The sequence below is a fragment of the Labrus mixtus genome, chromosome 1, assembly GCF_963584025.1.
Source record: "Labrus mixtus chromosome 1, fLabMix1.1, whole genome shotgun sequence".
NCBI lineage: Eukaryota > Metazoa > Chordata > Actinopteri > Labriformes > Labridae > Labrus > Labrus mixtus.
In genome coordinates, this window is record NC_083612.1 from 22,720,845 (window position 1) to 22,744,869 (window position 24,025).

At 39.3% G+C, this 24,025-nt stretch overlaps 3 protein-coding genes across 3 annotated transcripts; 1 reads left to right on the forward strand and 2 right to left on the reverse strand.

Annotated features, from left to right (window-relative positions):
- Positions 1–850: 850 nt before the first annotated feature.
- On the reverse strand, positions 851–6,553 carry LOC132979950 (uncharacterized). Its single transcript, XM_061045777.1, has 4 exons — positions 6,117–6,553; positions 4,258–4,680; positions 3,415–3,819; positions 851–1,343 (listed from the first exon to the last, which is right to left on the reverse strand). The coding sequence occupies exons 1-4, from the start codon at positions 6,241–6,243 to the stop codon at positions 1,039–1,041; spliced, it is 1,260 nt and encodes a 419-aa protein (XP_060901760.1). The 5' UTR covers positions 6,244–6,553; the 3' UTR covers positions 851–1,038.
- Positions 6,554–7,778: 1,225 nt separating this feature from the next.
- Positions 7,779–14,241, reverse strand: gfod2 (glucose-fructose oxidoreductase domain containing 2). Its single transcript, XM_061045788.1, has 3 exons — positions 14,112–14,241; positions 12,486–12,865; positions 7,779–11,220 (listed from the first exon to the last, which is right to left on the reverse strand). The coding sequence occupies exons 2-3, from the start codon at positions 12,736–12,738 to the stop codon at positions 10,319–10,321; spliced, it is 1,155 nt and encodes a 384-aa protein (XP_060901771.1). The 5' UTR covers positions 12,739–12,865; positions 14,112–14,241; the 3' UTR covers positions 7,779–10,318.
- A 3,860-nt stretch (positions 14,242–18,101) lies between these two features.
- Positions 18,102–20,936, forward strand: thap11 (THAP domain containing 11). Its single transcript, XM_061045867.1, has one exon. The coding sequence runs from the start codon at positions 18,463–18,465 to the stop codon at positions 19,294–19,296; it is 834 nt and encodes a 277-aa protein (XP_060901850.1). The 5' UTR covers positions 18,102–18,462; the 3' UTR covers positions 19,297–20,936.
- Positions 20,937–24,025: the final 3,089 nt, after the last annotated feature.

The window sequence follows — 24,025 nt, forward strand, 5'->3', positions numbered from 1 at the left end:
AGGGTTTCTAAAGATAAGACATCCTTCCTCCTCATCTAAGGATCATTTGAACTTGTTAATATAGATGTAACAGTGGCTGTGTTTGAATTCAACATCAACCTATAGGCATTATGGGTCTTGTTTTGGAACTACAGATGCACTACCTGAGAGGTTTGTCTCTGGGTTAGAAAACTGTTTGCAACGCATGCGCTGTACGTCTTTGTACTTGAAGTAAATCCAACATTTGTAGTTATTTCCTCTTAAATGGGGATTCAAAAAATTAAAACAAATGAACACAATTTGCACTTATTCCAAGACCTAAGTCTCATCGGACAATCTGCAATAATTGTTTTTTTAAACATACATCCTTGTTGCCTAATTGAGCACCATAGTTAAAACTGACTTTTTACAGATCACACACAATGGAGTGATAATCACACTTAGGATTGTGATGTATTTCCTGAGTATCTGCCCCAGCACCAATTCACATGAAGTTAATAACATTTCATTTTTGATGCCCAAGTACGGTACTTGAAATTAGTGTCCCATTCAGAAACAATATCCCAGTAACTGGGTTACCATCTGTCCTAAATACATCTGTATAACCTACGGACTGATATGTTGTTGATGCATCGATTTGAGGAGAGACTATGAGAATATTGGGATGGAACATGACTCCGTTTAGTTGTAATTAAGCTTGGCTGATCCCCAAAAGGTATCAAGAGTGAGAAGGCACATCTTTAATATTGTAACTCTCTTGGAGAAACTTGTGTTTTGAAGACATTCTTATCTGGAAGCATCCATTTGTCTGGGATCCTTTTTGCATCAGATTGATGCTGTACTACAGACACAAGAAGTGGAGAGCAACACATCCATTTTTATTTACATTTATTTCATTGTTTGTAACAAATGTTTAGTGGAATTTACATTTTTCTACATTATTGAAGTTTGAAATCAGTCCTGAATAACTTTGTAGAAAGTCTGAAGTCAGTGATGATAGCAACATGTCTGTCCAGTTGTTTGATCTAATAGACACAGGAGGTCAAACAAAATGCATCCCTAGCTTTGCTGCTGAAGCTCTTCCTGTTTCTTCTGCAGCTCTACCTTTTCCTTCTGAAGCTCTTCTCTCTGTCTACTCAAGTCTTTAGCTTCCTCCATCTGTGTTTTCCTCAATGACTCAATTTGCTCCCTCTCTGCAGCTGCCTCCCTGGCATTCGCTGCACGCAGCTTCTTAATCAGCTCCCTCTGTTGTAGCAGAGCTTGAGCCTCCTCCCTCTGCGCTCTCCTCAGAGCTTCTACTAGCTCCCGCTCCCCCCTCAACACACGCAGCTCTCCTTCAGAGGCTCTCGAAAACGCCAACACACCTGTAAGAAGAAGGGCAAGTCATTAGTTCCATCAATCTACTACGCTTTCATTAGATGATTGTAGTACAGTAGCTGGGACACCAAACTGCTTTCTCCGAATTCCTGAGAAAACTAAGTGACAACACAATCAGCTGAGTGGCTGAGAACTTAAGTATCTTGATAAAGTGTTAACTGGATGATAGTTACCTCTTCTTTAACCTTGTTTCCAGTTAGAACATAAGGGAAAAGTGCTGTTGAAAATATACAATCTTGCTCCACCTGTATGTTATCTTTTCATCATGTTAAGCTGTTATTTCAAATCTGATTTAATTGATACCTCCTCTAAAATAAAATAAATAAAAACATGGTGGGGCATCTATCTTTAATACTGTTTTGATGCCAAACCAAATGTGCATACTGCATGAAGTATTTAAAGCAGTTAAATACCGGCATTAGATCTGTGGTCAGGTTAACAATCATGGTTCTCTTGGTCATACACACTGACTGTAAATCAAGATTCTTCAGATTTTTTCCTGAATTTCAGTTTTATTTAATTCAGGTTTGTGTTAATACAACATTAAACATTTGTATTTTTCTGTTATTCAGCAACATGCCTTTGACAAAAGTCAAGAATAAATGACAAACATAAGGAAGCACGGTCTATCCTTCCACTGCTTTGCGGATGACACAAAAATATCTCCCGCTCAAAAGCACTACTCCGCACTTCCTGCAACCACTACTCAACTGCTTCAAAGAAATTAAAGACTGGATGGCACTAAACTTCTTAAAACTAAATGAACAAAAAACCGAGGTACTTCTGTTCGGCTGCCCCAGAGTCCACCAACTTGATCTGTAAAAAACTTGTCCCACTGTCTTCTTTTGTGAAACCCTATGCAAAAAATCTTGGCGTAACCTTTGATTCAACCCTTAAATTTGACACACAAATCAACTCAGTTGTTAAAGGCTGCTTTTTCCAACTACGGTCCTTAACAAAAGTAAAACCTTTTTTATGTTTCCAAGATTCAGAAAAGCTTATTCACGCTTTTATTACGTCCCGCCTTAACTACTGCAACTCCCTTTATATGGGAGTCAGTCAGTCCTCCCTCTCATGGCTACAGTACATTCAGAACGCCACTGCAAGATTTTTAACATGTACATGCAAGCAAGAGCACATCACCCCTGTACTCGCCTCCCTTCACTCGCTCCCTGTAGATCTTAGAGTCCATTTTAAAATTCTATTACTTGTTTTTAAGTCACTGCGTGGTCTAGCTCCCCCTGTATTTAACAGAACTTGTAACCCCCTACACCCCATCACGCCCACTTAGGTCCTGTGAACAGTCGCTCCTTGTAGTCCCTCGAGCTCAACGAAAACGCAGAGGCGGCCGTGCCTTCTCAGTGGCTGGCCCCCGTCTATCAACTGCCTCCCTCCATCAGACAAATCAACTTGTTAAATCCATTCAAATCAAAACTCAAAACTCTTTTCCTTGGCATTTAAAACAAGTTGAAACAGACCCCATATATATAGCTTAGGTATGTATCTGTATGTATGCATGTGCATGTAGGTACGAGGGTATGTATGTGTTTGTAATATGTATGTAGGCTGCATGTATATACATATATGTTTGTGTATATGTATATGTATAAATGAATTTCTTATTTCTTTCTTTGTATGCATTGCCTGTAAAGCACTTTGGTCAGATTAAGTTGTTTTTAAATGTGCTATACAAATAAACTTGATTTGATTTGATAAGCCCTTTTCAGACTGCTTTTTTTTCTTTGCAAAAGTGCTGTAACTAAGATCATCCGTCATCATGTCTCAGTACATTCATATGGATTCTGCGACGGCGTAATATTGGTGTCTCTGTGAATTCACAATGCGTTTTGGCGTTGCGGCAGCACATCACAGAGGAAACTCAACAAAGACACAGTCAGACATGCGTCACCGTCCACACGCAGCGCCTCACTTCCTCCGCTGGCTACGCTGAAACCGCGTCACCTCCGTAATGCCTCGGTTACTACCTCTGAAGACGGTACTGGGGGGGGGGGGGGTCTGAATGAGGGCTATACACAGCAGAAAGATTCAAAACATCACCTGAACATGGGCTCTTCCTTGTTGCTCTAGCAGGCTCTGGTGGTGTGTCCCCATTAACACTTTGGTTCTGCCCATCATTCCAAAGCTGTGAAAACACGTCCGGGTGTCTCTTTGAAATGTGTCGATGAAGGTTGCTGGTGCTGCCGCCTTCAAAGCACTGTATTTTCTTCATGCAAATGCAACACTGAGCTGCATCCAAAATGTCCAGGCGTTCAAAGTACCTCCAAATCATGCTCCGTTTACTCCGTCTACGAGTCATAGGGTGGTCACCGCTCAGCTCTAAATGTGTAAATCGTTCTTTTGGACCGCCTTGTGCAGCTTCCAGGATTCCATTAATGGCAGAATTGATATCGGCATTAATCGTTGTGTTGAGGTTGCCTGAGTCTCCGCCCTCCATTGAAACATCTAATAAATAAGAAAAGGAAAAAAAGTAGTAATTACAGCTGCACTACATGGTAAAGGATGGATATAGATGTGGTACTGTATTTTTTTGAAGAACTCATTAAATAGTCAGTGTAGTAAATGTCAGGAAAAATCTAATGTTGTTACCTTGTTTTCTCTGACAAACAGTCGAAAATCTCCTCAATCAAAATGTTACTGAGACAGACAATAACGCCTTAAATTGTAACAAATACTTTTTATTTTGCTTGCTAGATGCTAAATTTAAAAAATGTTGGTAATTTGCTTTCTGCTGATCATATGGTTGATTCAACAACTTTTCCTTTTTTATTTCCTTTTTAAATAATCCCAGCATCTTAATGGTCTTTTATTTATAACTGACGGGTGGGAATTAAGTGTGTCTGTTTTATACTAATCAGAATTGATTACAAAATCAAATATCACCTGGAAATTCTCTCTTCTCCGTCACCCTGACCGTCTCTGGTTGTGTCGATGTGTCCTCAACAGCATCTGATGAGTGGGACGGCTGTGGGTTCTGCTCGTTAGAAAAAAGCTGTGCAAACTCCAACGGGTGTCTCTTAGACATGTGTCGATGCAGGTTGCTGGTGGTGCCGCCTTCAAAGCACTGCAACTTCTTCGTGCAAATGCGGCAACGAGCGGCAGACGAACTCTCCAAGGACTCAAAGTGCCTCCAGATCACGCTGCGCTTACTCCGTCTACGGGTGACAATAAAGTCACTCACCGTGTTTTCATTTGTCATTTGTTGTGCATGTTCAGCCCCCAGGATGCCACTGATAGCAGAATTAACTTCTACTTCATTCCCCATGGTGAGGTTGTCAGAGTCTCCATCCTCCAGTGCCACTTCCACTGATAAACAAGAGGGAACAAAGTTATGATTAGGGTTGAGAAGGATCAATTATTGATGCATTTGGTTTGTGCACAGAAGGTCAGATATTGAAAAAAATAACCATTAAATGTTCCCACAGCTCCATGTGACCCATTAGATTGGGGAAAACTGAATGTATAATAATATGAAATAAGAGATTTGCATGTTCTTAGTGCAGGAGTTGGCAAGAAGGTTGTGGGTTTGAACCTCGGTCCTTTCTGAAAAGTTTGTGCACGTTCTTATACCTGTGCCTGAGGGGGCTATTTTAGCATCCTCCAGTATAAAAGGGGCTTTCTTGTTTGGTGCACATTCCAGTATAAAAACCTAACCACACGGACCAGTATTTACTTTTTGAGTCCTAATATCCCCTTAAACATAAGATAGGTATCATCAGAACCCTACAAACATAGGACTACGAGTGTGTCTACAAGGGCAGGTATTACAAGTTTTCTTCTTCCTGCTCCTGTTTGCTCATGAACAGTGTTTCAGTATTATGAGAAAATATTTCTTGTTGTGTTTTATTGTGTTGAAACCATGCACTGAAATGAGCAAATAAATGAAATATGAAATGAAATGAAATATGAAATGAAATAATGAAGAGAGAAGGAACAGAAACACCTTAAGGGAAGCGCTTAAGACACGTGGTTAATCGAACTGGGCCTTCGTCAAGACCTCTAAAAAGCACAGAGGTGAAAAATAAACGTTACAGCATTGCAATGCCATACTCTTCTGGACTGAAAGAAAAACTAAAGCGGATTCTTTACAGACACCACGCCCTGGTACACTTCAAACCATCTAACACCTTGAGGTAAAGCAATGTTGTTTATGCAATGAGGGACGCAGGGATTTCTACATCGTAGAGACTAAACAACCACTACACAGACGCCTGGACCAGCATAGGAGAGCCAGCTCTTCAGGACTCTTCTACCCACTTCCACCTGAAATACTAAAGGCACTCCTTGATGTCATGGTGCACATCCTGGCCAGGGGACATAGTTGGCTTCTTGAAAGGGGTGTTCAAGAAGCCAACTATGTTAAGGTGGAAAAACCCATCCCTCAACAGTGGCTGTTCTCTGAGACTCCATTTTTTGAATACTCTAAAAAAAAAACTTAAGCCCTAGTCCCACCTTGGACCATTTGACCCCACACTGACCCACAGATGACCGGGGGGGGGGGGGGGGGGGGGTGGGGGGGTGGTGGTGGTGTTAACAACTCTAGGACGAAACTAGGTCAACGACTCGGCTAACCAGTCTCATGTGACCATCCTTGATCATCCTAATGATCTACAGAGGATTAAAGTTTTAGCCCCGTAAAACTGAAGAAGACTTTCGGAGAAGAGGTTAGAAATCTTAAAATATGTGTGTTTTTCTGTGTTTACAGTCTTTACTTAAAGAGCATGTGATGAAGGAAAGCATACCCGAGCAGAAGTGTTCACTGTCTGTCTCCATGTCTTGGTGTTCTTGGATAGAGGCTCCCTCAGGTACACAGTCTTTGATCTTCCTGGCGGCCTCAGTGGGTTGTTTGACTCTCAGGTGTCTCAGCATTGCCGGGGTGATGCCCTGAGTGCGTGTAATGTTTACAGTCTATGGTTTAGCCACTAAACATCTGCAGAGAAAGACACTTGCACTCTGAGTCTACGGTGGAAAAATAGCCTCAAACAACGATTATTTTGCTGACCATTTATCTGTCGCCTGTTCCGGGAAATTTACAGAAACAAAGTGTGTTTTCTACTGCTCGGTATTTTCAATTGTGTTGGCGTTAACTTGAATTGGAACAATTAACTTAATTTATCTTTGCTCTTGTGTTATGCTACACCACAGTGCTACACTCAGCCCCATCATGCATTGCTGTGGCCGAAACGTCATATCCGGTAAATTTAAAAAAATCCAGTGTTTTTTTTTTTTTCAAAATCTTTATTGAAGATATTCATAGACATAGAACACAATAAAACCGAACAGCCAGGTGTTTCAATCATAGACTGTTTCAATCTACAGTCTATGGTTTGAATGTTACATTACACCTTACAATGTTCACCGTTTTATAGCCTTTTTTAATTTAATTTTTATCTGTCAGTTTTATATATTGTTCAACATTTTAAAGAAAAATAAATACATTTATGACTAAATTTGCATTTGTGAATGAAGAATTTAGTTGGTAGAATTAATACATTCATATATATATATATATAGAAATTCCTTGTACAGTAGATCACTTTTAATGATTTGGGTAGTAAGAATTTGAGTACGGAGTGGAAACAAACAAAGCAGATTTCAGGGTCATTTTGAGTCTCTTGTATTAGTTACAAACAAAAACATCTATCAGTTATTTAAATTTATTCAGAATTTCTTTCTAAACGAGTCTGTCAATGAAATAATAATATTTTTTTTTTGAGAATTGTCCTTGTACTACTGTGTTATTGTTAACTGGTATGCCTGGTTGTCTCTACATTTTTTATAATCCAGTTAAGTTTATCAAAACATTTTTTTTATTTTCTGAAATAAATGTGCAACTCTCTAAGAGCATGTTTTTGCATCTTCCAGTTCATCAATTTTAAATTGCACCTTCCAGACAAAGCGTGAAATTGTACATTATTCTAAAACCTTTTTCACAGTCCCCATGGTTTGATATTTGTGCATTAAAAAATTGCTTATCTAAATGTTGTTTTTTAGGAACTTTTTTTAACCAGGTAATTAATCAGTTGAGATCAAGATCTCTTACACAAAAGGGACCTGGCCAAGAGGGCCAGGAAAGTGTTCAGGATATCCTGCATTTTAAAGTACTGTTCCTTGAAACAGCACAATGCTTCTGTAGAGAAATGGTGACTGTTTTGAAATTAGATGAATTAGAATTAATGATGTTACATATTGCATCATGTAGCTTAGACTTTTGGACGTGAAAACTGAGTCTGACTTGCTGACACATCTCCTTTGGAAAGAAATATTGGAGTTCCAAAATACTACATTTGTGTTAATTAGGTTAAAATGGACTATGATACTGTTGAGTTCAGAAAAGTACACAACTGCATACTTTATCAATAAAGAGAGTTATTTGATCAGAATGAGTACATGACCAAAGACAATTAATGAATTATACTGTATTTATTAAAGGGAGTATCTGTCAGGCAGATAAACAGTACAGTTTGCCAAAAAAATGCGACACATTGTGCTCAAAAAGCCATATTATCAATTAAAACACTTCATCTACACAAGATAAATATAACAGCTTAAAACAGAAATTCACAGGCTGAAAACAAAAACATTTAGTGCTGGGACATTTTCTCCACACCGATATATAAATAAATACAAACATAAGCTTTCCTAATACAGACAAGTGTGGAACTCAGTGGTGCAGTGAGCTGGCTGGTATGAGCATCACACTGCATATTAAATAGGTGACATCTTTTCAATTATCAGTGCAAATAATAAAACAAAAAACATCAGTTGTGAATAAAGGGAGCACTTATTTGGAATGTATTTTAATAGTAGCTGGTTATGAAAGATCCTGCAGGCTAAAGAGATGTAAAGACACTTAGTGTAAACTTGATGCATTGTTTTTGTAAAGCACTGTGGGGAAAGCGTGAGGTAAGCATGTAACGTGTGTTTTTAACTACAGTTCCTGTGTGGGAAATATGACTGATAGTCAGCAGAGGTGAAGTTCAGTTAGTGACTACAACAACCGGAGCCGTTTCCAACTTCCTGCTCTTGGTCAGTTTGCACATTTATTATCTCACATACATCAAATCCAGTGATTCTACTCAATGAAACGATCAGTAAAAGTTTAAAGATGAACAGTAAAGCAAGGTGGATGGTGGCCCCTCTCTCTGGATTTCAACATGTGTAATAACCATAGATAGCATTAAACAACATTTTTTTAAACAAATACAATTACTTCTAGGGTTGACACATGTAAACAAACCTTATGCACACATTCAAACTTATTTAGTATTCATTTTCCTTCAGACTTTGCTTTCCGATCTTTGATAGTTGGAGATTAAAAGGTCGATAATCAGTGAAAATCTTATCCGAACTTCCAGCATCAAGCAGGTTGACGGGGCTGTGAAAGGTGGTAGTTTCCTTCTTCACGGTCTATTTGAATTTGTTTGAAAGGACAACCATCCATTCATTTCAAGTGCAGGAAAAAAGGACAGAACATCTACATGAATCTATTTCTCTGAGGGAAAATCAGACCAGAATATCTGCTTCTTGAAGCAGTTTTAAATTCATGTAGTATGTGTAGGTGAAAAAATGACTGAGCACATGGATGATGAGTGTTTGTTTGAAGTTTAGATATATTTCCCACCACATTGAAAACATGTGAAAACTTGAATCCGTCATGAACTTGAGCTCACTTAAACAGCTGCAAAAAAGGAAACTACAAACTTTTCACACTTTGGCTCAAAGTACATCTTCAAAGATTTAAAATTGAGCATCCCTTTCAGAATCAGGAATTTTTTGAGGGGCAATGCTAAAAAATTAAAGTTATTTATTTTACTCTACATAGCTTATTTAACTTAATCCCTGGTTTCTTATATATGCCACAAGACAAATACCCAAAAGCACCTCATACAATCATCCCCACTTTTAAAAAATTGCATCTTACGCATTAAAAAAATCAGAAAGTAAACTCTAAACAGCTCCATTATTCTTATTCTACATTTCGCAGAGGCTTAGCTCGGGTGGAGCGTCATTTAAATTCTGCCAGTCAACACTCTTCACACAGAGAGAGGATTTTGTTAGTCAAATCTTTGACCTGTTGTGACATTCACATTTCTGTCTGAGGTAAACTCTTCCTTTTAGAATAAGGTGCTGTAAGTGTTGTGAATAAATGAACACCAAAATAAATCAACATGTAAGCTATAAATATTGTCTCAAATTGAATTGGGTCAATCTGTTAAAGTGAAAATATTTGAACTGATCAAGTACAAAAACCTTTTGTCTGCTTATCACTCAAAACTCAAACCTGTTCTGTTCAAAAAACAGCTGCTGCCCATGTACTGTCAACAATGCATTGGTGTATAACAATCTCCAACTCTTTAACCACCAAAAAACACCTTAAAAGAGGACATTAAAAAAAAATCTTCCTCATACCTAAGAAAGAGCCGTGCTCTTGTCCAACTACAAGGATGACGGTTGAGCTAAGAAAATACAAAAACCTACATCCTTCTTAAAATAGCCAGATGTATGCAGGCAACTTATCTCAAATATGACAGACTCGCCCTTAACATTTGTTTGGTTTCTACCTGACATGTGATGTTTACCTTTATTTTTCAGTGGGAACTTTGCAGTCATGCCTCTCCAAAGTCAAGCTTCAGTGAATGAGCATAATGATTGTGACTGTTTTCTGGACAGGTGAATAATATATTGACAAGTGACACAAACACATTTGTATATTATAAAGTCTTCTGTTGAGAATCAGAATAATGGAGCTGTGTTCATCTAACTTAGTGTATGAACCTAAAAACTGAGAGAGTAAAGATATTCCCCACACAGTTGTGTTTTCTTATATCAGATGTTAAAGCAGAAAGTAGTCATATCATGTAAACTGCCTGAGCAGCAGAGTTAAGGGGAAACATTCAGAGCTTAGTTTTGTAGTAGCGTTGCACCTGGTGTTTAAAAATAATTAGTTCTTGTTTCTCTGCAGAGCCTCACACAGGTTGTGATTCGGATCTGGCTCTTGACTCATGATCTCCACACACTCCCATTCTCCAGAACAGCTGGACCGCTTTACCGCCTCCACCACCGTCTGCACATACAGACCATCCTCAAATGTTGGCGCCATGGCAACAGGGCCTCGTTCCCATGACCTGCGCTCCTCATGAGACTGAAAAGACTGTCTCAGTGATTTTACCATCGCGCTCAACCCCTGCAGGTGAGGCAGGGGCATCTCTCTCACCTCGGGTCCTGTCCACCCACTGTCGCCAAGCAACAGCTCCTCACCTTTACTCCCATTGCGTTGACCATACAGCTCGGTCCCCCTGGCGACCAGTCTTCCAGATGAACCAACAACCATAACCTCGTGCAGGAATGACCCCGGCATGTTGAAGTTCAGAGTCACAGTGCAACACACGCCACCAGAGCTCGACACAGTTCCACCCATCAACATTTGAAAGAAACAGAAATCATCGCTGGTGACGCGGCGAATGCCCCTGATCAAGCCGTTCTGTTGTACAAATGTCCGCAGTAAACCGTGAACACGTTGGGCTCGTGCACCCGTTAGATAACTTAAAAGATCAATGATGGTAGAGCCGACAGTGTGTAGACCGCCTCCTCCCATCAACTCCTCACACGTCCAGCCATATGACTGATCCAGGAGGCTTGGGCCGTAGACTCGGACATCACACACCTGCATTTCACCAACGTAACCCTCCACCAGCAACTGGCGCATTGCAACAAAAGCTGGTAGGAAGCGAAGGGTATTACCCATAATGCTGAGCAGCTGGGGGTAGTATCTGGCTGCTGTAACCATCTTGAATGAATCCACAGCTGTTGCAGCTTTTTCACACACGACATTCTTACCTATACCTGCAGAGAGAGAGGGAAAGTAAGGAGTTGATATAATTCAAGTAGACATCATTTAATTTTAAAATCATTTAAAATTCAAAAAAGATACAACCTTGCACATCCAACACTTGGAAATAAAACTCTCCAATGATTTGTGGTTACCTTGTGATACAAGTCTGACTACAGTGACAGAAATGATCAGTGATATATTTCCTTCTCTGAATAATTATTTTATGTGGCAGGTGAGATTATGATGATTGCGTTCACTCTCTGGAATTCTTCACCTGCCTTTTAGTGTTGATATTTTACAAACAATTCATGTTTTGCATATTTCAACCTACACAAACAAACTCTCAGCCTCCAAAAAGACCTTAAATTGGAGTCTCTTTATTTATCTTCTATAAAAATGGCCCTAGTACATTTTTTTCAATGATTTAAAGTTTAACTGGACTCAGAACTGTGACTCTGTGGATGTGAATGCCTTAGATGGTATTCCTGTGCAGTTCCTGGGGTTTGGTATGATTACACAACATGTAAATATTGTCCTGCAAGTGAATGTGATAGTATAGAGGAAATGCATACTTCTCATACATAGAGATCAGGAGCCTATAATACTGTATCTGTGGGAGGTAAAGCTGTGGGTAAGTCCTTTGGTGGGGACTCACTCAGGAAGTTGCAACTAAAACAGGAAGCTGAGGTCAACGCTCAGGAATTCCATCAGATACAGCAAATTAACTTAACAGATCTCAACTGATATGCTATAACTATGTGCTGTTTTTTAATATGTAGATAACAGAGGTGAAATGTGGAGAATTTTAAGTTCTTGTCTTTAGTTCTGTGAATTAGAGCTTTTCCCCTCCAGTTACTACATGTCAAGTCCCTGATGTCAAGTTTACAATTATTTCTGCTGACATCTCAAGGATGGACCTTAAGAAACAGATTGCACAGAAATTTTGCCATTTTTTAAAAAAGTCTCGTGGGGAGCACTAATAACAAATTCCAAATTGGTTCCAGAGCCAAACTGCCACGCCCAGGTGGGACAGGTCACATTAGAAAACTGTGCTTATTTAAACGCAACACTACCATGTAAAATAAGAAATAAGCTATCATTATGATATCCTAAAATATGTTTTCATAGCCATGCTGTATGTTCTATGGCTTGTGATGGATGAATGGGAAAACTTTAAATATTAAATATTCCTAATGTTTTAAGACAAAACAGACCATTCAAAAATAAAAATACATTGAATTTCAGTATAAGTGTGTAAGTGTTTATTATCTTTTACCCAGTGCTTTGACAGCAATCTGCCTTGTCATCGAGGGAGGAATATAGATGCAAACGAGGTCGACGTCTTGGTGCAGAAGGACATCATCAGATCGGCTGGTGTGAAATGGGATGCCAAGCTCCTTTGCCAAGCAGCGCGCTTCCTCCTCGCTTCTACCCCAGAGTGCATGAATGTCAAAGCCTTCAGCTTTCAATAATGGGACCAGCACTCGGGCTGTGCTCCCGGTGCCAAATACACCGACTCCTGGCAACATGGTCGTGCCAATTTCAGCTACTTGACGTGTTAAAAATGGTCAGCATCATAAATATCTCCACAGCTTATGATTCACTTCTCTGTCAATGCCTTGACTGGGTATTAAAATCAAGGAGAGCTGGAAGTACCTGTAAAAAATAAGAATACATTTTATAATCCACCATTACTCAGTCAGCAAAAGCAGTTAAATACTATCCTTGCATAACAATGCAGGATAAACGACCAGGGCAGACACTGATGACTGTACCAACAAACAAGACAAACATGTCCAATGGAGGTCTGGGACTTTTTTTTCCCCATCGGTTCTGTGACAGCTACTTTCATTGTGTCCTGCTGCATAGTTAACATGCCATTCCTGAAACAATCCACACCCACCGAAAGTAAACGTCATCTCTACCTCTGAAGCAAGTGCAAATTTTGTCGGATTAAACACTTACTTAGTGGCATAAAGGCACCAAAACATGAACACAGAAAACTGAATTGATCTTTTTAATATCATTCAACCCTGACTAAGTTGGTGGTTTGCTGATTGGTCACAAAGATAAAGAAAAATTAAAGAGTGTGTGTGGATGGGTGCATGTGTGACACTCCTTACTCTTCATTTTCCTAATCGATCTGTGACGGTCTGAAAGGTGTGGATTTCAGTGTGTATTATTGTTGTACTACAGCTGGTGGTGGTGGGAGCACCTGCCCTCTGTATTGTATATATTTAAAGGGGGGCGGGCAGCTTCTTCTTGACAGAGCTCTAATGAAGTTGGGAAAACAAGCCAAATGTAATGGGTTTTCTGTTTTAAGAATTTAGCATGTGTTTGTAATAAATTCCTACCTTATGTCACACTTGTTTCCCCTGTAGCATGCCTTGTACAAGACTGATGTGTGCCTGTGCACCTGCATTACCTATGTAGCCTCCCCCCCCTAATGCAGCACCTCAGAGCTCCGTAAGCAAACAGACAGTCTGAGAGCAGGTGAAGCCACTTTATCTCTATCAAACACGGACACCACTAAAAACAAACCCAGCCGTGTACAGGTCACCATCACATAACAAAGACATGTCACACGCATATGCCCTCGCAGATACAGATAATAACCTGGGCATTGGCCATACTTTCGACCACAATTCAACCAGAAAGTGGACAGTTATCTGACTATTATAGGCGCATATGTTTCGGAAAGCGAAGGTTCACTCCCACTCAGTGCTAGCTAATGTTACAGGTAACGTTAGCTAGCCCGTTCAGCTAGCCGCAAAGTGAACTTAAAAAGCTCCCGATAAACATTGTTACTTTACAGAGTTTATGTCTACATTTTATTTATCAAACCCTCGTTTATCTAAGTGTGAATAAAGCACCTAGTTAAAAGAAACATAAGCTTACGTACTGCTTTTACAAGGACAGCATCGACAGCGGTGAGATGTGCTCCACCGGGCGCTGCCCAGTTGCTAATGGTAACTTCAGTAGCAACCACGGGGCGCTGTGGAGACGACCAGAGATACTACAAGAGAGCGGAGATGAGCCAACAGCAGAGACTCATATAACAGGGACACAGCCTACTACAGCTGACTCGGAAATAATTCAAACAAACACCCAACACAAGGAAACAGATGTTTGACATGTTTTTTTTTTCTTCGGATAAGGCTCAGTTACAATAATATAACTTACATAGACTAGGCAAGTTTATTTATAAATAGCACATTTCAGCAACAAGTGCTGTAGCCTACCTTTACACAAGACGTCAACAGCATTATGACAAAGGGAAAAAGGAGATATTTAAAGAAGACATTTAAAAAGCATTAAAACAAACCATTTACAATCACAACGACACAATATGAAAATGCAAAATGATACAAAAAAGATGCAAAAGAAGATAATATGAAATGTGTTATCCAAAATAAATGAGGAAACATGACATTAATCAAAAATAAGAAATTACAAAGTACAAAATATATAAATAACCTCAAATTTGGAATGTAATGATGTTATCTGTTTTGCTACTGTCTGTGTTATAGTAGCCTACTCAGAAGTTCACCACTAGGCAACAGAATCAAGACCAAGACCAGCAGATTCGCCTGCTGGTCTTGTAGAAATAGATTAGGCTAATAACCCACCCTAGAAAGTCTTTTGGAATATTTAGGCTCACAGTTTGTGCTAAGGAGCCCTGGAAACCCTACCCAGGGTCGTAATAACTTAACACTACACCAATTTGTAATAGAGTATTGTGTGTTGGGTCTGTCAATAATAGTGAACTTTTAATGATCACAAGATCACATGATCATGAGTCTTTCTGTCCAGCCAGACACAGATTCACAGGCTGGTCTGGCCTAGTCGAAAAGGATTCTGTTTAAAAATCCACCCCAGAACATCTTCCTGAGGATTTCTGGCTTGCTATAGCTGTGTCGAGCCACAGCTCACAGGCTGGCTCAGACTTCTAGATACCCCCTGCAGGGGCACCCAGTCAAACTTTAACTAATTGCTGATTAAGATGCCTAGATGTTGTTGAAATAATGATTCCAAATGGAAATTCAATGAAATAATTCATTAAAATAAGCTAAATCAGGGCAAAAATACAATAACAGAGGTTTAAAATAAAAAAAGTAAAGCATACAAAGGGCAGAAAACACATTAAAAGAAAATCAAAGACAAAGAAATAAAAACAGCTGAAAAGGAAGCTATATAATAACACTTATATAAACAGTAAGAGTAAGAAAATATTTAAGATGCATATATTAAAATCGTCTAATGAATAGCAGCTGTAAACAAGTGAGTCTTCAACCTCGATTTACATTTTTAGAGCTAGGAGTTTCAGAGGACCTGCAGTTTTCTGGGAGTTTGTTCCCAATATATGGAGCAGAAACTGAACACTGCCTCTACATGCTTGGTTTTGACTTTAGGGACAGAAAGCAGACCTCTCCCAGACAAGCAGTGTTATCTGGATGGTTCATAGTTAATCAGAAGGTCACTAATGCAGTTTGGCTTCTTGACCCTAAACTGTTCAGTGCTTTATAAACCAACAGGATTTTTAAATCTATTCTCTGAGAGACACGGAGCCAGTTTAAAGACCTCAAAAGTGGAGTGATATGATCCACTCTCTTGGTCTTGATGAGGACTTTAGCAGCTGCATTCTGAATCAGCTGCAGTTGTCTGACTGATGTTTAAGGAAGACCAATAAAGACACTGTTACAGTAATCTCAGTGCTATGATGTGGTCAGAAACGTCAAAGCAGTTGTTCAGTGTTCAGAAGTTATTTAACTGTTGAAAAACAGCTTTTTCATTACTATTTTACTAAAAGATAGATTTAATTTAGGCTTGTAATTGTTTATTAATGACTTGTCTAGATTGTTATTTTTTTAATAGTCGCTTGATAACTTCTGTTTTCAGGGCTTGTGCGAAGACACCTGAAAGAAGAGACACGTTTACAATTTTGTAACAAAGCTCCAGCTTCCTCCTGTGCCCTTGACCTCCCTGATCTTAACTTTCAGGACCACCTGTATTCACCTCACCTCCACGTGTACCACCTCCTCCAGATAACCATTTATAGAAGCGGCAGTAGCTCAGTCTGTAGGGACTTGGGTTGGGAACCGGGGGGTCGCCGTTTCATTACCTGAGAACTGCCAAGGTGCCCTTGAGCAAGGCACCGAACCCACCAGCTCAGGAGTGCACCCTGTGGGGTAGCCCCCTCATCCTGACATCTCTCCTTAAGTGCATGTCAATAGGATCCTGTTTGTGCATGTGTGTGTATTTCAGTGTGTAGCATGTCTCAGTAACAGTGGGATTAATAAAGTATATCTTCTTCTTCTTAGCATTCAGAATGGCCTTGATGTCCTTTGTTACTCACGGTTTATAATTTGAATGGCAGAGAACAGTCCTTGCTGGGACGAAGCAATCCACACAGAAGTTGATGTAATTATCCATAACAGAAAATATTTATAGGCCATGAAAGTAAGTACATATGCAGATACAAAAAGCTGTACAACATCAAGTCTGACAAATCAGTGGAAGGAAAATGTTTATTTTTTATACTGATTTATTATCAAATCCAACAATTTAATACATCCTTCGGAATGTATTCATATTTAACATGGACACATTAAAATAACCACAGAAATACCTAAATATGGCAGAGAGAAACAGGATATCGTCGTTTTGACAACAGACTTTAATGATTTAATATTTCTTATGATTTAATAACACTCGTGTTGCTGAGGTTAGATTTTGCCTTATTTGACATCTTCCCCGCCAAACTTGGTTACATCAGGTATCCACATAGATCTACCAATCACTAAACCGTGGAGCTAATATCCTCCAGAGTACATAAGAACATATAGGCCTATATTTAATATACTAAATCAAAACAGTTGACATTTTATACAAGTTTTACCAAAGGGAGCTCCTGAATAAGGAAGCAAGGTGTGCAATTTAATGGTTTCCCTTGAACCAGAGATATATCATGATTGTTATCAGGGAAATACAGTAATCCAGATTCAGATAAAGCCAATAAAGCAGAGCAACTATTTATAAAGACACAACATGACTCCATCATGAACACTAAGCAAAGTTACAGTGGCAAGCACAAACTTCCTTTAATTTGTGTTCGTTTATAGTTCATCTTCAGTTTTTATACTGCCATGCCATTACTTTATACCTTTGTAGGAAGTGTGCTATTAAAAACGTTGATACTATTGATTATTGCACCAATTACTGGACAACAATGTTCACTTTCTAAATGATTTAAGAAGGCTCTTTTAGGCTTGATTCCTTTATATTTGTGTGCTTTATTGCGGCGAACAAGCAGTCGCTATGCCTTGCGTTCTTGTACTACACTTGTTCTATCTGTTCCTCGGGTAAGGACTGAATCAGGAAAAAGAGCTTTCAGCTTTGCTGCCCCCTCGGCATGGAATACTCCACAGACTAAATTAAAACTCCCTGAACTTATTCCACTTGGAGCTTTCCGTTCTATCTTGAGGGACAGACAGCGTGAGACCATTGAACAGTGCCTGTGTTTTTAAAATCTTAAATTGTTGTTTTATGTTGTGTCACAGCTCCCACACTTTCTTTTTTATTGAAAACACTATGTTGTTAATCTGTACTGTCACTTAATTGTAACTGTTCTTTTGACATGTGCTGCTGACCTCTTGGCCAGGTCACCCTTGTGAAAGAGATCCTGATCTCAATGGGTTCTTATCTGGTTAAATAAAGGTTAATAATAATAAATAATAATAAAAGTTGTATATTTTTTTTATTGCAATTGCTAAAATAATGACACGACATCTCTACAGTATAGGTTATTGTTTTTTCCCAGCTGAGCCCTAAAACCCCCGCGTCCACGTAATGACCACAAGGGGCAGTAACGCGCTAAAGGACTTGGCGCACAAGACGCGCAAGGAATTATGGGACTTTTAGTTCTCGATGTAGGACGGTTGGCTTGATAACACCGCGAAAGACCAAACAAGCCATTTACCACCGAAAAATAAAATATTTGCCTCGAATTCAGCATAAATACAGGTTCCATATGTTCCCAGTCCGGGCAATTTCGGGTGGATTCAGCCTTCGTGCGAGCAAGAGCGGCTCACTTTGGGTAAAAAATAAACAGGAAGTTGTTAGCGTTGTGGGACGTGTAGTTCCGCTTGTAGGCCACTGAGGTTTATAACAACGCATAGAATAAAGAAACAACATTTAAATATCCGATTATTAAGCCGAGTACCCGCGTTAATAGGTTCGGCATTGAAGGCAACATGCCCGGGTTCACCTGCTGCGTGCCTGGTTGCTACAACAACTCGCACCGGGACCGGGAGCTGCGCTTCTACACATTTCCTAAAGACACCACGCTGAGGGAGATGTGGCTGAGGAACATCTCCCGGGCCGGGGTCAGCGGCTGCTTCAGCACCTTCCAGCCCACCACAGGACACCGAGTCTGCAGCGTGCATTTCGCCGGCGGGAGGAAGACGTACTCCATCCGGGTACCGTCCCTCTTCCCTCTGCGGGGCGTCAATGAGCGCAGGAGTCGGCGGGGCAGAGGCAGGAAAGTGTCCGCGGCGGCTCCTGCCACCGCCGCTGCAGCGACCTCCGGGATTGTCATTACCAACGTCCTGGGCAACACGGCAGAAGGAGCCGAGGGCAACACTGGCGGCGAGGCGAGCGACGACACCATCACCGTGGTTCAGATAGGCCAAAACGGGGAGTACCTGGGCACGGCGCGGCTGCCCGCACAGTCTGAGGGGACTTGTTTCTCAGCGCCGATCGGGACCTCGGAGGAGCTGACCGCCGACGACTCATCGGTGGAGACCGCGTCCAGCTTGCTGCAGCAGCCCGTGCAGTACGTCAGTGTCACCAGCAGCCCGCTGGACCACTCGTACTCTCTGACCACCGGCACTACGTCTGCGGAGCTGCTGCGGAAACTGAACGAGCAGCGGGACATCATCGCGCTGATGGAGGTGAAGATGAAGGAGATGAAGGCGACCATCCGCCAGCTCCGGGTGGCGGAGGCAAAGCTGCAGGAGGACGTGCGAGAGCGGGACAGACTGCTGTACGGGAACTCTGTGGCTGTGAGCGTACGGAAGAAAGTCTGATGGATGAACAAAAACTGAGACTGAGACTGAAGGGAAGACATCGAGATTTCTGAAGACAGTAGATCCAGCTCTATTTTGTATAAATCTACGAGCGATGACAATTTATTTTCAACAAATAGAATCCATAGGCCTGATGTAAAAAAAAAAAAAGTTGGCTGGCTAGTTCATGTAGCTTATATCAAAAGCCTCATTGCAAATTACTTAGAAACATGCAAAATCTCTTGACATACAGCCAAAAAAGGTTAGTAATAACTTATATCAATACAACTAGACTCAGTGTGTGCAGAGGCTTATACATTTATGAGATGACCAAGACTGCCTATAGTTCATAGAAAGTTTTTCTCTTGAAGGTTTCTATTACAATGCTTTTATTTCTTTACCTATGAGCTTGAATTAGGGGGTTGTTGCCAGAAACATCCCACCACATCCACGATAGATTTGTTGAGGTAATGTAAAGTTTGCCAAGATGAACTATCGAGACTTTTGTAAACAAAACACTACTCTTGGCAGACTTTTGGTGTTAGTCAATAAAATAAAGCGATACCATGACTTGAGTTGCCTTTACAGGTGGTATCGTAACCCTCTTATAAGAGATGTTTCTTGAAAACATGCATTCATTAACTTTCATTCAACTTGTTTCTGTCAAAGAAATATTACATACAACTTGTTGCGCAGGTGCTTTATGCAACTTTGAACCCGTACTTTGTCCACCGCCTGGGTTTTTCTGTGAAACACCAGCTGGTTATCTCAATGTAATTCATGGTTGAATTTGATGTGCCTGTTTATGGTCAGATATTTTTCTCCTGCAGATGTTTGGTGACTGCTTCTCCCAGTTCATCAGTGTTTTGTGCAGGGTGTTACATACATTTCTGATTTTGTTTTTTAACTTGGTCTGACATTATTGCTCCGCTGTCATTTTGAAGTAAATTTTATTTTGTAATAGAGCCGATTAATAGTAAATAATTTCTCCACTCATCAAACGTGTCATTGCATAGATACTGAAACAGGATGTCGACCAGAAGATAAACAGGATATTATTTATGATTTATCATCAAGTTGTGGCGCTACTCCTGGGTTGCAGTCGGGATAAAGTTAGAATTTCCGGACTGTCGGACTGTCTTATGGAGTATTTTTGTTTTTAGTTAAATCAAGTTGTGAGGTTTTGAACACATTAAATATTTAAACCCTGTGATGGGAAATAAATAGTAACTCAAACATCTTAACATTGACACCCTGTTTGAAAAAAAAAAAAGCATATTCAAAGCCTGGAGAAGTGAAAGAGTTAATTTGAAAGAATTAATGGTAATTTAAAGTTTAGGAAAAGTCTGGAAATGTTATTGTTTGCGATGTAAGTAAATGTTTTTACAATTGGGGTGAATGGTCACATTAAATCACGCTTTAATATGTCAGTGTTAGAAAGAAAGCATACTGACAAGATATTACCTTATTGATATATACAGTTTGCAATGAATCTTTCAGTTGTGCAATACTGATGAAGTGCTGATAGCTCATGTTTCAGTGAGGTTTGGAATTAAGGTTAGATTTACAATCATTTATGTATCAATGTCTGACTCAGTTATATGTCATTTAGACCTTAGCTTTTTTTAAACTAATAAAAAGAAAGTATTCATTACAAGCCACCAGATAATAAAACGACATATTCAGATAGCTGTATTTGGTCAAAAGTTTACTTTTAAATTACTTAATATGGATGATAATGCGGTGAGTTTAGTACGTTTATTATTATTTTTAGATAACAACACTTTTTTTACAGGCTGACAGTGATTTCATTGGCAGATGAAACAAGAACGAGTGTAAGTATGCAGTCAGATGTTGCAGCATGATTTTCTCCCCCTGGATGGAAGAGAAGAGACTTACCTCCTGTCTAAAGGGTCTTATTTATTTTATCTTCATACTTGTTTCTAGACAGCTCTAATGGACATATACTTAATTAGTATTTCTAATAAGAACTGAAATCTTAAATGTCTTTATGAGAATGTAAAGCTGTGCTGCAGTTTCTCCACCAATCCTTTTGAAAGAAGTCATTTCCACCACCTTCTGTGATAATGTGTTACATGAATCAGAGAAAGAGCGAGGGGCGGATGAATAGATAGACAGAGAGCATTGGAGAGAGCCATGATGCAGATCCTAATCTCATCTGGATTTATTTTTTTTCACTCCCAGCAGTGTTGCATAATGCTGTAATCCAGCGCTGTCGATCAAACTTACACTATCTTCTTTTTCGGCTGCTGACATTTACCACAACCGTCTTTACATTCAGGGCAAACCAGAAATGTTCCTGATGTCAGATTGTCTCGTCCTGTGAGAGTCATCATGCAATGTGAATGAAGTTCAACAATGTAAACCACATGTGATCCTGGAAACAAATATGCAACATCGAGAGAGGTTTAGTGCAATGGTTCTCAACACCTACTCCTTAATGATAAATTATGAACCACATTTCTGATATTTTTCAACCAATTAGATTTATTTAATAAAAAAAGCAGAGGTTTGGACCACTATGATACAAAGCATTATTGGACAAAAATACAGAATAAAAGAAGCATGTTTTAAAAGCTCTTCATTAACTTTTTGACACAACTATTTTTTCGGGCACACATTCGCGACCCACTGAAAACGACCCACTTTTGGGTCCTGACCCACCAGTTGAGTACCACTGGTTTAGTCTATAGTATAAAGACAGCAAGAAATGATATGTGTGCCTTTATAATACATCTCATGAGGCCTAAGTAAGTTTAAACTAAACGTGCAGGGTTAATGACACTTTAACATATGAAGTTGAGGCATTTCTTGGCATCCTCTTTCTTGGACAGAAGAGGATATCTTTCTTCAGCAGAAGATTCCTCGGATTAACAAGCTGCTGTGGAGATCTTCAGACCCCTTCATTCATGGAGCATGTTTTTCTTGCCGAGCTGGTTTGTTTCGGCCACATTGACCATTTCAAGAATTTGCTGTCTCATTGAAATGAATAAATAAAAGTAAGAAAAAGGTCAAATGTTTTCAGAGTGAAGAATGGATCACACTACAATAACAATATGAAATGCAAATACAAAAAACAACACCATGTTAATAACAAAAAAAGACAAGAAAGACAGAGAGGAGGAAAAATATTATTTTATGATCTGTTTTTTTCCAAGACAAAATTTGCAAACCACCTAAACACCATATCAATCAATTTAAAAAATAGGAGACTTTGAGAAACACAACATTTTAAAGAAGACAAAGAAATACATGTATCACATTAAATAAAACAGTAGTTCATCATAGATGTATTGGAATAAAAAATGTTGACACATGGAGCTTAGAGAGCTTAGAGAATTGCTGAAATCTCACAACTTCAAGAGGAGCGAGCAGGTGAAAACTTTTCATATTTACTCAAACATGTAAACCAATGTATGTGTCTCTGTATGATCAAAGGATGAGATAAGATGAGTAAAAACAGCAATATGAACCCTATTCTGTGAAGAATTTACCATTTCATGAATGCATCAAGAGGACAAAGAAGTAGACTGTGAATCAAAAAGTGTTTTTGGCTATTTTTAAATTTCCTTTTGCTGAAATTGATCACATGTGAATACACTGTTAATGTTGTAAATCTACAGTCAAGCACTTTAGAGAAAATAACAAAATATATTGACATGTAATTTTAAGTCCTCGATATATATGACTTTACAACTGGATTTATTATGAGGCACATCTGTCTGGAAATGTCAGCAACAAACATAACAGCATTAGACCAGGAAAGCTGCACTATGATCCACGGAAAGCTGCATAAGGTTACAAAGGACAACAGATCAAAGGCAAACTTTTGGGATTAACAAAAGCACAGTGACCTTGTGATGGAAAAAGAAAGATGGGTCAGAACAACATCAACTTTGAACCACTTTTGCAAATAGTGCTTTAGGGTGACAAAACAGTTGCATTGTTATTTGCACTATAGATTGCCACGAAAACACCTAAATATGATTGATGACCATTTTCTTCCAATGTGTTTTATTTTTGAGTATATAACAGCCTCTCTTTACCTTTCTTTTGTCAACATTTTAGCACCTGGCTGCAGTGATTTGCTCCATTTGAGCATCAAGAGGCCTCGAGCCAATGAAGAGGCCTATAGTTAGAATTCAGTGTCTCAGCTTGACCAGTTTTGATGTCAGGGACCGGTTAAGATCTACCACAAAGACCTGAGAAAACTCTTTCTTCATGGCTATATTTGTTGATCTATGTGTTCAAAATCCTTTAAGATTAGAAGCAGGCAGGGTCTGAGCCATATTTGTATATTCCCAACTGTGCATTTGTATTAGTAAATGTGTAAAAGTGTTAGTTTTCTTTATGCGCAAATGAAAAAATGAAAAAACAACAACATTGTAATGTAATGATAAACAGTTACGTTTAATGATCCAGTGATGATGTAGCTTGTGTGATTTTATTGAGACATTCATATTGTTTCAAGTCTGATTAAAGAAAACACATGCTAGTCTAATAGTGTATTGTCAAGAGGTTACTAGATGTCATTTATTTTAATTGTATACAAGAAGGTCATGCTAATCAGCTGATAACGAATGTGTTATCTTGATTACTATCTTAAAGAAACGAGGGAAAGAAGACGGCATTAACAAACTTCTTACCACAGAAATTAGGATGCTCATTTCTAACCTGACATTGTATTCCCACAAATGAAGGATAACAAGAAAAAAATGAGAAGGATGAA

Bases quoted from the DNA above. Each gene is read 5' to 3' on its own strand.
- thap11 (XM_061045867.1), top strand. From the start codon at position 18,463: ATGCCCGGGTTCACCTGCTGCGTGCCTGGTTGCTACAACAACTCGCAC.
- LOC132979950 (XM_061045777.1), bottom strand. From the start codon at position 6,243: ATGCTGAGACACCTGAGAGTCAAACAACCCACTGAGGCCGCCAGGAAG. The intron at 3,820-4,257 runs GTGATATTTGAT...CTTATTTATTAG, and splicing joins GGAGAAGAGAGAATTTCCAG to ATGTTTCAATGGAGGGCGGA. The intron at 1,344-3,414 runs GTGATGTTTTGA...TTCTTCTTACAG, and splicing joins AAGGAAGAGCCCATGTTCAG to GTGTGTTGGCGTTTTCGAGA.
- gfod2 (XM_061045788.1), bottom strand. From the start codon at position 12,738: ATGTTGCCAGGAGTCGGTGTATTTGGCACCGGGAGCACAGCCCGAGTG. The intron at 11,221-12,485 runs GTAAAAGATAAT...CTCTCTCTGCAG, and splicing joins GATTGCTGTCAAAGCACTGG to GTATAGGTAAGAATGTCGTG.